This window comes from Cannabis sativa, chromosome 9 (genome assembly GCF_029168945.1).
Source record: "Cannabis sativa cultivar Pink pepper isolate KNU-18-1 chromosome 9, ASM2916894v1, whole genome shotgun sequence".
NCBI classification, from domain to species: Eukaryota; Viridiplantae; Streptophyta; class Magnoliopsida; order Rosales; family Cannabaceae; genus Cannabis; species Cannabis sativa.
In genome coordinates, this window is record NC_083609.1 from 47740194 (window position 1) to 47753272 (window position 13079).

General features: G+C 33.1%; 1 protein-coding gene and 1 pseudogene across 1 annotated transcript; both read left to right on the forward strand.

The window, feature by feature from the left end:
• The first annotated feature begins 3092 nt into the window (after nucleotides 1-3092).
• LOC133031438 (uncharacterized) lies at nucleotides 3093-8688 on the forward strand (annotated as a pseudogene).
• Nucleotides 8689-10781: 2093 nt separating this feature from the next.
• On the forward strand, nucleotides 10782-11726 carry LOC115721862 (uncharacterized). Its single transcript, XM_030650953.2, has one exon. It carries the CDS (start codon nucleotides 11127-11129, stop codon nucleotides 11625-11627), a length of 501 nt encoding a protein of 166 aa, XP_030506813.1. The 5' UTR covers nucleotides 10782-11126; the 3' UTR covers nucleotides 11628-11726.
• The last annotated feature ends 1353 nt before the right edge of the window (nucleotides 11727-13079 follow it).

The following is a 13079-nucleotide window of genomic DNA, read 5'->3' on the forward strand; positions in this document are numbered from 1 at the left end:
GGAAAGTTGCAAAGTGAGGCCCAATACCCTTTGTATGGCCGGCCACTACGCACAAGTAATACCATTTGTAGTTTCCATTATTTTAATGCCATACAATTCTAACCTAAACCTAGAGGGTATTCTATAAATAGAAAGTGTTGGCTTCAGGAAACATACAACTTACACACAACTTTGAACATTGTTTTCTCTCAGAAAGCCACACGCCTCTCTCTCTTTTCTTCTCTCTAAATTTCGAAACATTTGAGTGAATGAGTAGTGCCCACACACATCAAGTGGTATCTCAATCATAGTCTGTAAGACTATGGAAAATCTACATCAAAGAAGGAGAAAAGAAGATCCAGATTCAGATCTTGATTATGATCTGCTACAGAAAGGAATCAAGGGCTAGAGATCTGAATGGAGCGTGAGGCAGCTGCAGCCAGGGCGGCATAGGGGAATAATACTCAAAATCCACCTGACCCTGGAGTGAGAAGACCATGAGGCAGGCCTTGTGGCTCACAAACCAGGAGGCAGGAAATTGTTCAAGAAAACCCTCAAAATGCTCAGGTTGGACGACCTGGGGAAACTGAGGAACCCCCTGAAAACAAGCAACCCGAGGAAACTGAGGTTCCCCCTGAAAACCCAAATGATCAGCTAGAACCATCTCATAGAAATGAGAATATGAGGCGACCAAAAACTAGGGAACAGAAAATTCCTCGTGGAGACGTGGAAAATCCTAGGACACAACCTAGGGGATGAAGGTCGCCAGTGAGGAACCACCAGCGTTCTTCCCAGACCCATAGGGAAGGGGCTCGTACAAATCCCAGTAGGGGAAACACGACGAACCATGCCCAAGGGGGAAGAACAGGGCGTGAAGAAGCGAGTGTAATCTCAGGCCGCACAAGAACCGATAGTCGGTCAACGCAAGGAGGAGAAAGTACTCGTCGCAACAATGATCAAGAAAGCACAGGTACAAGTAAGACTGCAAGTCACTCAAGGACGAGGTCCATAAGTAGGATGAGGACCATGACCAGGACGAGGTACGTAGGTAGGACAAACTCCATGAGTAACTACATTAATATATTTTAAAAAAAAAATACTATTACTAAAAAAAATAATATATAGAATAACTCCTTTAAGAAATAATAATGTATTTTTCTTTCATAGAAAAAAATATTTATAGAAAAATACATTAAGAAATTATATTATTAGAGTTATCATTTTTTTAAATAACTATTCACTTTATTTATTAATGAGGTGTTAGTTGAGTGACATATGCTTAATATGTGCTTCCCAGTGAGTCTAATATCTCTTCCATTTTTTTTTAAAAAAAAGATAAATTTAATAAAACACTTTTCCAATTTATATAATGTACATGATATTCCATAATAAATAGTTTAAATCTTCAAAAGTCAACTTAATCAATGGCTAATAAAATATCACTATCCTACGGGGACAAATGAAGTATTCCTATTGTAGAATTTTCCTAAGTTTTATTATACTATTTCTATTGTAAGATAAGAGTTACAACACAAACCGACTAAACCCAACCCAACCCATGAAACAAAAAGCAGAGTTGAGTTATACAATAAATCCGATATAAATGGGTTGAAATTTAACAGGCCAAACTTATTAGGCTGGCCCACTAATATAGCTTCAACCTGACCAACCCAACCCATAAGGCCAACTCCAGTTCGGCGTGACCCATGAGAAGCTGTCAAACGATAAGCTACGGGTGGAGTGGTATTATGCATTGGAGAACTTTAAATGGACAACTACAAATCCTTGGCAGGAGCAATTGTAGTATCTGTCCTTTTTTATTTTTATTTTTTTAGAAAAATAATAACAGTAAAAAACTAACAAAAATATTATATTTTAGAGTATTTTTAGAGTTGCTTGCATTAGAGTATTTTTTTTAGTAAAAAGTAGTCAAAATGATGTGTATGATAAAAAAAATAAAATATTATATTTTAAGAGCATCTCCAACGCTCATAGATGAGGAGTAGCCCAAGGTACTTTTGTCAGTAGCATAGTTACTATACTCAGTAATATTGCATTGGATGAATTCAAATTGACCACTCCAGCTGTTGTGCAGGAGCAACGGTCATTATCTAATTTTTTTTTTAATTAAAGGAAATAATAAATGAAGGTCAAATCAATTTTAAATGTACGGTAACAATTTTAACACACTCAAATAATTTAATTAATAATAAAAAAAATCAACTATTTTATCCTCTATAAATACTCATTATTTTTCACTCTTCTTCTACACCATTTTTACAATTTCTTTTAAAATTTATTATCACAAATTTTCTTTATTTTTTTTTTATTTCATATCATTTTCCAAACCACTTTTCTACATTATCTTATATTCATAAATGGATTCTCAAAATTCTCCACATACCAACACCCAAAATTCAATCATTCAATCTTCTCAATCCAACTAAAATTATCAAAATTCTCCACAAACCAACCCACAAAATTCAAATTTGCAATATTTTCCAATCAACCAAAATTTTCCATATACCAACTCTCAAAATCCAAATTTTCCATTTTCTCAATTTAACCATAATCCTCCATTTAACAACCCCCAAAATTCTAATTTCAAATATTCTCAATTCAACCCAAATTATCCAATCTCCTCTTTCCCTTACCAAAATTTTAGCTCTTTTGAGACTCCCCAACATAGTCCAATCTTCACACAAAGAAATTTACTCCCACAGGTGTTTCCCTCACCTTTTCCAAACCAACCTGAAATGGTTTCAAGCATTAATAAGCAAAGTATTGATTTGAATGTTGAATCGTCAACACAATCCGTCTCTGAAACTCATTCAACACATGGTGTTGAAGGGTTAGCAAAAGTGGTTCTACATAGTGAAGAGGAACCAAGCCAAAAAAATAAACTTAAATGGAGCAAGGAAGCAAATATACTTCTGATAAGTGCATGGCTTAATACATCTAAGGATGTTGTCGTGGGAACTGACCAAACCTTTGTAAATTTTTGGGTCGGATCGCAAATTACTTCAACACCTACTACAAAGATGATCAACAAAGAACTGGAAAGCAATGCAAAGACCATTGGAACAAGATGAATCAAAAGGTGACACGTTTCAATGGGTGTTACAAGCGAGTACAACAAGCACATCACAGTGGATGGTCTGATGACCAAATTATTGAGAATGCACATGAGATGTACAAGTCTGAAAATAACAATTTAAATTTTTAACTTGTAGACTGTTGGAGATTGTTAGATCAAAAGATCTTAATCCTGACAAGCTTAGGTTCAATCTAGGGAGTGTTATTCATGTTTTTTGATTTGTTAATTAAGCGTACTTTTTGGTCAGAGTAATAAGTACATTTTGGAAACATGATAGTATAATTGGGTGGGAACGCTAGACATAGATATGGAATCTATAGCTTCAATCTGGACATAGAAGTAAAACGATGATTTCCTTCGAGCTTGGCTTAATAGAGATAAATGGAAGAGCTCTTGTTTCAGTCATTATATTAGCTCACTGAAATATCATTTATAGAAAGTTAAGTGTTTTAAGGATAAAATACATTGAGGGGTGAAACGGTAAATTTATCCCTACTCGGTGTAAATCATCTATAGAGAATTTGTTATTATTGGGATTAGAACGATGGTTAAATGTTTATAGCGTATCTATATTGTGGAACATATAGAGCGTTCTATATGACTGAGAGTGCAATTCCAAGTTCTATGGTGGATGCAATAAGGAACTAATAAGTTAGGGAATTTACTTGGTAAATTCTAATTCTCCTTATTGGAAGCTCGGTTGTATAGGCCCATGGTTCCCATACTAGTTGAGACCATACTGCTTGTAAGACTCAGTTAATTGATTTTAATTAATTAATTATAATTTTAAAATTCGACTATGTCTAGTTTATGAATTTTCACTAAGTAAGAGCTTAATTGTGAAGAAAAGAGATTCTAGGGTTTATTTATTAATTAAGAGACTTTAGTCTACTTAATAAATATGTTAAATGACAATTTTATTTGATAATTAATTTTAATTATTAAATAAATAGTTTTGGCATTTAAGTTGTTGAATTGGAAAAATGGCGTTTTTGAGAAAATAAGGAAAAATTAGAAATATGGCAAAATTGCAAAGTGGGGGCCCACATATCCATGGCCGTCCACCTTACCCTATTTTACCATTTAATTTTTTTCAATATTTTAATGCCAAATAATTCTAACCTAAACCTAGGTGGTTGCCTATAAATAGATAGTGATGCCTCATATCAAAAGATGATGAACACTTGCCTTCAGTGAAAAGTTTGAGCCATCTATTCTATACCATATTCGAACCACTCTCCTCTCTTCCTCTCTTCATATTTTCAAACCATATAGTGATAGAGTAAGTGCCCACACACATAAAGTGGTACTCAATCATAGTGTGTAAGGTTGTGAAGAATCCAGATTCAAGAGAAGGAGATTCGGGCTCAGATCTTGGTGATACTCTGCTACAGACAGGATACAAGGGTTAGAGATCTGAGTGGAATGAGCCATTATAATTCCGCTGTACCCACTGTAAGGTTTCTGAGACTTTATATGTGTTTATTTACATTGTTTTAGAAATTCATATTTAGGATGTTAAACAACATACATGGTAGTAAATCTAGATCCTGGTAAAATATATTCCAACATAATTGTATATAGTATTGTTGATATTATAGAGAAGGGTCACATGCATTGGTTATAGATAAATAAATAGGATTGGAGTAGGGGTCAATGTTATGAGGCGATACTTGTGGAAGTTTCCAAGGTCTTGATTGTTGAACCCCTTTTGTTTTGTTTGTTGTTAAATAATTTAGTATGTTTGTTTTTTTTTTTAATTTAGTTTATTATAACGACTATATTTTAAAGACTATATTATAACGGCTATATTATAACGACTATATTTTAACGGCTATATTTTTTTTTAATAAATCAGGACATTATATTGCACAAACATTATTTACAAACTATAGGCACCCAAATCGGACCCAATCAATCTATACATCACATCTTATCTACATTATAGTTCATTGAACCATTTTTTTATCTACTTCTTTAGTCTTCTTGGGTGTAAACACTGCAATACGTGTTTTGATATTCCATTTTTTCTCCTCAGTAACTCGGTTTGAGGATAAGGATTCCCCTTGCCAAGTAATGTTGTTCCTCAATTTCCAAACATTGTAAACCACTCCAGTACTCACCAAGTCTATATATACCAAGTTCTATTCTTCATTTCACTCACTTCTCTATTTTATACATTACTTTACACTCTCATTCATCTAACATTCTCAATTATAATCTACTAAAATTTTTGCAATGGATTCAGCAAGTTCTCCTGATTCTTTTGAGAATATGAGTGTTACTTATATCATAATTTCAGAATGTAATGACGATTCCGATGAAATTTTTTTAAATGAATACTTAGCTGCGGGTACCTCATGAAGGCGAGGAAGAAAAACAGCCCACATTGACTGAGGTCGTGTAGAAGGACACGAATGCTTGTTCTGTGACTACTTTTATGATGAATTGGTGTATACAGAATATCATGTTCGAAGAAGATTTAGAATGCGGTAGACATGTTTTTCTACGCATAGTGCAAGCTCTAGAACTGTTGGGTTTTATGCCCTAAATAAAACTCATTTCAATATAATCAGATTTACTTATTAATATAGATCAGAAATAACATTTAATGTTGCATGGTTCACATGATTTATTTCATGATTATATGTACATAATGTATAGATTCATCTGAAACCCTTTTCACATACTTGATCCTGTTTATTGTGCCGTCAACACATTGGAAAGTAAACATGACTATGTGAATAAAGTTTCCTAGATTTATCAGACACAGGGTTTTACTGATATGATAATCTACAACAGAGTTTACTTGCATTTGGAGAAGTGCTATGTTCTTTCCAGAGCATTGGTTAAAGTAAAGCTCAGGTTGGATGCATGGAGTATGCATCGGAAGGGACCGATATTGAACTTTGACTTAGATTTAATTAAACTTACCGTAAAATCTATTCAAGTCAATATCGCCTAGTTGATCCTAGATCAAACGATCTTAATCCTGTTATGATTAGGCTCAATCTTGAAAGGCTATTCATGTTCCTTGAATTGTTAGTTAAGCCTACTTTTAGGTCAGGGTGAAACGTACTCTTTGGGAACACGGTAGTGCAATTGAGTGGGAGCGCTATCATAAACATGGAATCTATAGCTTCTATATGGCGAATAGTAAGCAAAGGATGATCTCCTTCGAGCTTGACCAAACGAACATAAATGGTGGAGTACTCATTTCACATAAGCTGAAATATCATTTATACGGGGTCAAATGTTTTAAGGAATAAATACATTGTAGGGTGTAACGGTAATCTAATCCCTTTACAGTGTAGATCATTCATATAGAGGATCATTGATCAAATTAGGATTATAAAAATGGATAACTAATGATGTGTCTATATGGTGGAACATATAGAGCATTCTATATACTGAGAGTGCAATTCTAAGTTCTATGCGTGGATTCAACGAAGAATTAATAAGTTAGTGAATTTTAGTGCTAAATTCTTGATCTACTTATTGGAAGCTCGGTTATATAGACCCATGGTCCCCCCACTAGTTGAGATAATATTGCTTGTAAGACTCATGTAATTGGTTTTGATTAATCAATTATAATTCTCAAATTAGACTATGTCTATTTGTGAAATTTTCACTAAGCAAGGGCGAAATTGTAAAGAAAGAGTTTATAGGGGCATATTTGTTAATTATGATACTTTGTATGGTTCAATTAATAAATATGATAAATGACAATATTATTTAATAATTATTTATTGTTATTAAATAGTTAGAATTGGAATTTAAATGGTTGAATTAGAAAATTGGCGTTTTTGAGAAAATCAGATGCAGAAAAGATAAAACTGCAAAATTGCAAAAAGTGAGGCCCAAATCCACTAGTATAGGGCCGGCCACTTTTATAGGAATTTACCTCTGATATTTTCATTATTTTAATGCCAAATAATTCAAACCTAACCCTAGTGGAATGCTATAAATAGATAGTGAAGGCTTCAGGAAAATTACACTTTCTTCTGACACTTCTGATTCAGAAAAAACTGAGCCTCTCTCTCTCCCTATCTTTAGCTACCACTTCTTCTTTCTTCTTCCTTTGAATTTCGAAATCCTTAGTGATCAGAGTAGTGCCCACACACATCAAGCAATACCTCAATCATAGTGAGGAAGATCGTGAAGAAAGATCATCAACAAAGGAGTTTCAGCATCAAAGATTCAGAGAAAGAGATCCAGGTTCAGATATTGATAATGCTCTGCTACAGAAAGGAATCAAGGGCTAGATATCTGAACGGAAGGAGTCATTATATTCCGCTGCACCCAATGTAAGGTTTCTTAAACTTTATATGTGTTTAATTTATCGTTTTAGAAAGTTCATATTTAGGATGTTAATAAACATACTTGTGAGTAGATCTAAGATCCTGGTAAAATAATTTCCAACAAGAACATCATTCAGAGTATTTTCAGACGAGATTTGATGCAATCGGTAGAAAAGGGCTTTCGCCACTACAGAAGTGTATCGTTGCTATGCGAATGTTGCCATACGGAGCACCAACCAATTACGTTGATGAGTATGTTCGAATTGGTGAAACCACTGCTATTGAATGTCTACTTAATTTTGTTCGTGGAGTGAATGAAATTTTTGCGGTAGAATATTTGAGACGACCCAACATCGGTGACATTCACCGCTTACTTGAAATGGGAGAGACGCGTGGTTTTCCAAGCATGTTGGGAAGCATTGATTGTATGCATTAGAAATGGAAAAATTGCCCAGTTGCATGGAAAGGGCAATTCACACAAGGTGATCATGGTGCACCGACAATCACGCTCGAAGCAGTCGCGTCACAAGATCTTTAGATTTGGCATACATTTTTTGGTGTTTCGGGATCCAATAAAGATCTCAATGTTTTAAATAAATCACCATTATTCACTAACATCTTACAAGGGAAAGCTCCAAGAGTTGAGTTTATGATAAATGGCACACAGTACAACAAGGGGTATTATCTAGCAGATGGTATCTACCCAGAATGGGGTACATTTGTTAAAACTATCCATTGCCTCAAGGAGAGAAGAGAAAATTATTCGCCCAATGTCAAGAAGCTGTACGCAAAGATGTTGAGCGAACATTTGGAGTACTTCAATCTCGTTATGCCATTATACGAGGTATGGCTCGATTCTGGCAAAAAGATGCTCTTAAAGATATAATGTATTCATGTATCATATTGCACAATATGACTGTCGAAGATGAAAGATAAATATATGAGTCATTTGATTTTAATTACGATGAAGGCTCTACCGATACCCCAACGGTTGAAGTATGCCATGGACTTATTTCTAACTTCCCGACTATGATTCAAAGAAATGCCAAAATTCGTGATAGAAATATTCACCGCAATCTTCAAGCAGACTTAGTGGAACACATATGGTCTAAATTTGGAAATAATTTTTATTAGTATGTTTTTAATTATGTTGGATTGGTGAATTATTATTATGTTATATTTTGAACTATTTTTAAATTTGGTGTAATTTAAATTTCATGTAATATTTATTTTTATTAATATATGAATTTTAATGTATTATTGTGATATTTTTTATTATTAAAATGAATAATATATTAAAATATAATGTGTGGGACCGTGATAGTAATTTTAGAGTTGCTAAGTATAGGAGTATTTTTTTAGTAATAAGTAGTTAAAAATGATGTGGATGAGAGAGAAAATAAAATATTATATTTTGAAATGATGTAGAATTTTGTGACAACTTTTAGAGTTGCTTCGGGAGATGCTTTTAAGTGATAAAATTTGGGAAATTTACACCCATTACTGTTTTTTCCCAATTTTTTTCATTTATACTGTTACATGCTCAACTTAACTTTTATACTGTTTTTTTTTTTTTTTGGCAGTATACTTTGCAAACTTTACATAAAATATATATTATATATTATAATCTTAAAAAACGTGTGCAGTGGGATTTTTTTTTTTTAATTTTCTTTTAATTAAAATTATATTATATTTTAAATGTATAAATGTGTGATGTGACTTGTGTTGTCACTTTAGTGACATATATTTTTTTTATTATTATTTTTTTAATTGAAATTGATGATAAAAATATGTCACCTAAAATATTTCAAACTCATTTCTTTCACTTTAATCTCACTTCTCCATTATTCTCTCTTACTATTCATCATCTTCTTCATTTTTTTCACTCTCTACTTCCTCAAGTTCTCTCTATTTCTCTCCATCAACATATAATTTTTTTATTTTTTTTTCATGTTCATTGTTCAGTTCTTCTTCTTCATCTTCTTTTCTTTTCTTCTTCTTTTTTTTTTTTTTTAAATTTTTTGAAGTTCTTAGTTACGTTTTTTTTGAAAATATAAGAGTTAGTGTGGTTTTTTTTTGTTCTAATTTTCCAGATCTTTCTTGCAAATATAGTGCATTTAGTATTGAGGATGTGCACAACATAGTTAATTTTTGATCATTTTTTTCTTTTATTGTTTTATTTGTTTTAGTATTATTTTAGTATTGTTTTACTGTTGTTTTTCATGATTTTTATTTTTTTTCATGTTCAGTTCTTCTTCTTCATCTTCTTTTCTTTTCTTCTTCTTCTTCTTCTTTTTTTTTTTTTTAAATTTTTTGAAGTTCTTAGTTATGTTTTTTTTTTTGAAAATATAAGAGTTAGTGTGGTTTTTTTTTTGTTCTAATTTTCCAGAACTTTCTTGCAAATATAGTGCATTTAGTATTGAGGATGTGCACAACATAGTTAATTTTTGATCATTTTTTTCTTTTATTGTTTTATTTGTTTTAGTATTGTTTTAGTATTGTTTTACTGTTGTTTTTCATGATTTATTTATTTGATGCCGATTTCACTGCCCTTGCTCCATCCCGCTGGAATTAATAGGTATTTTATGGGTGTTCTCGTGTTGTTGTGATGGTTCTGTATGTGAGTGTGGAAGATGGAGGCTATAAATACATTTCTTCTTCGTTCTCTTTGGCTATTTTTGTGGTTTTTTTCTTTTGGTTCTCCTATAAATATATTTGACGAGCTCACTCACAAGAGAGTTTTGAGGTGTGTGTTTCTTTTATATTTTTCTAAGTAGTTCTATTTGCTTCATTTGTTTTTGTGTTGTTTCAGTGTTGTTTTAGTAGTTTTTTTTATTATAATTTTCTAGGAATAAACTTGCAAATATAGTTGATTTTGCATCTGGTGTTGAGGTTGTGCAGCAGATTGTTTGTTTTTTTTAATCATTTTTTTCTTTTGTTTTGTTTGATTGTTTTAGTGTTGTTTTACCGTTGTTTTGCCATGATTATTTATTGACGTCGATTTTACTGCTTTTGTTCAATCTTGTCGGAATTAATGGTTATTTTCCGGTTGTCTTGGTGTTGTTGTGGTGATTATGTCTGTGATTGTCAAAGATGGAGGCCTCATACTTTTGTTTTGGTATTGACAGTATAAAAGAAAAAAAAAAAAATGAGGACAGTATAAATGTTAATTCTGCCGTGTGGCAGTAAAATTAAAAAGTATTACTCCAAATCCAGTATTTTTGTAAAATGCCCTAAAATTTTATAGCAAATTTGAGCAATTGTTTGCTGTAATAAGCCCATTGGCATTAATTAACGACACAAAACTGAAACTCGTTTCATTTCCATTATCTATCCCCATAATAAATCATCTTAATCAATTCAATTCAATTATTCGTTATTCTCTCTCTAAATAAATAAATAAAAAGCCGTCCGTATTCTCTCATTAATTTTCTTTATTTTATAGCCCCAAACTCTGATTCCTCTCTCTCTCTTTTAGTATTATTTTCTACCAAAAAACAAAAAATATAGAATACAATTCACATCTCCTTGTCTTCTTCTCTCTCACTCCAAATCCCACAGAGAAAGCCTAAAGCCTCCCCAAGCAAATCCGATGGCTTTCTTTTGCTCAGATCAGATCTCGCTTTCTCTCTCCACCAAACAACCATTTCATAGCTAAATTCACCCCTCACCCAATAATGTTCCAGTTTTTCTAGAAACACAAAGAATCCGATTAACATATAATTAATTAATACAAACATTGCAATTTCATGGCTACCTTACAAAAATTCAAGCTCCTCGCTACTCAATGCGCCGTCGCAGGAAGTCCGACAAGGAGTCCATCGGCAAGTCCCGTCATCCATCTCCGCCGGCGAAAGACCCTACGAATGCTCCTCAACCGCCCTGAGAGGAGACTCCCGCGGCGGGAAATGTCGTCGGAGGTAACGGAAATAGATGGAGAAGACGTGGAAGATCCGCCGCCGATGAAGAACAAGGAAGTTAGGGCTCGACGGAAGTTGAAGGATCTGTTTGTATCGTCTCCACCGCCTCTAGAAGATAGGGTTTCCAATAAGAGAGGAGGCGATGGAGAAGAAGAACAACACGGATTGTTACCCGAAGCAAGGCCAAGTGTAGATTTACAAAGCGTCTTCGGCGTCAGCTTGGTGGCTAGGCGCCGCGGATTCGGCTCACTACGCCCGGTTACAGCCGGCTTTCGTTATAGATTGCTCAGAAGAGCTTGGCGGCCCGTACTTGTTACCATTCCAGAGTAAAAAGTGAAAAGTAAAATGTACGAGAAATTGGAAAATATTTTTGTTCTACTTTATTTGTTTATAAATATATAAAAAAAAAAATGATTTCTGTTGTGAAAATATATATATTTTTTTTCGTTTTGCTAGTTAAAATTAATACAGTAGTTTTTTTTTTATTATTTTATTTAAATATTATAAGAAAAGAATATTGTGGTGCATTTGTTTTGCCGCCGTAGTTTGCTAAGGTACGCCGCGTGTGGTTCAAGGAAAGTAACGGTATCTAACATGGGCGTCTTGGCAAGACGCATAGTATAGAAATTCGCGATTTTTTTTTTTACCAACGGCACATTTTATCGAAAATTTGTCTTAAATTAACCATATAGTACATTGTAATTATTGCATTATTCTTTCTTTTCTATTTAAAATAATATTTATATGCACTAACACGTCTTTTTAGTGTATAATTTAATAATTAATTGAAGATACAATGTTTTTCATATAAATATATTTCTGAAGAGGCTTGGTTGCGGGTTGGAAGTTGGAGCTGGTTCTTTAAACTATGAACTTTTGCTTGAGGACAAGGTTTTAAAGGAAGTTAAATAAGAGAAAGTAATGAGAGGAAGATAATAATTATCAATAGGAGTCAATGTCTATACTCTATTGTTCAGCTTCCATGTGTTGTTGCTCAGATACGCTCCATTATTATTACTACCATCAATAAAAGAGCTGTATTGAGTACAAAATTTATGTGTAGTAGTACATATCTAAATTCTAATTCAGTGGTGGGACCGATCTAAGTTTTTGTTTTTGCTGGGGCTATAGATGGATTAGTAGTATTGATTTGGGTATGCCATTGATCCGCACGATTTTTGGATTTAATCATGATTGTGACGCACTAAAGAGTCTAACACATTTATTTATACACTTTAATTATTTTGTTCCTTAAAATATAAATATTTATCTAATGAAAGAAAGACCTACTTGCCATATTCCGATTTGAACAGATAGCCAGTTCCTTTCTTTCTTTTTTTTTTTTCCCAGATATTTTATTTATTTGATTATTCTATCTGCGTCACGAGATGTTATTGATATATTTTAGGTTACTTCTATTTGCTATTGTCACTAGCTCGGTTATTTAACAATCCAAATTTTGATTTTTTTTTTTTTGAACATGAAATATTAACTTACAAGCTGGCATTATAATCTGTCAGGATATCAACATCATGAATGCTACGATCAGAATAGAAACAAGAACGTTTAGCCATAAAATGGGCAACCTTGTTTGCTGATCGTTTAACAAAACGAAGACTAACATTAGGTAGAGAGGATAAAAAAGATTTACAATCGTGGGTAATCAAACCAAAAACAGAAGTCATCTGTTGTTGACTGAAAACTGCTTGGATAGTGAGTAAGCTATCAGTTTCAACCTCTATCGTGCTCCAACCCTTGTCTTTGATCCAGCTTAGTGCTTCC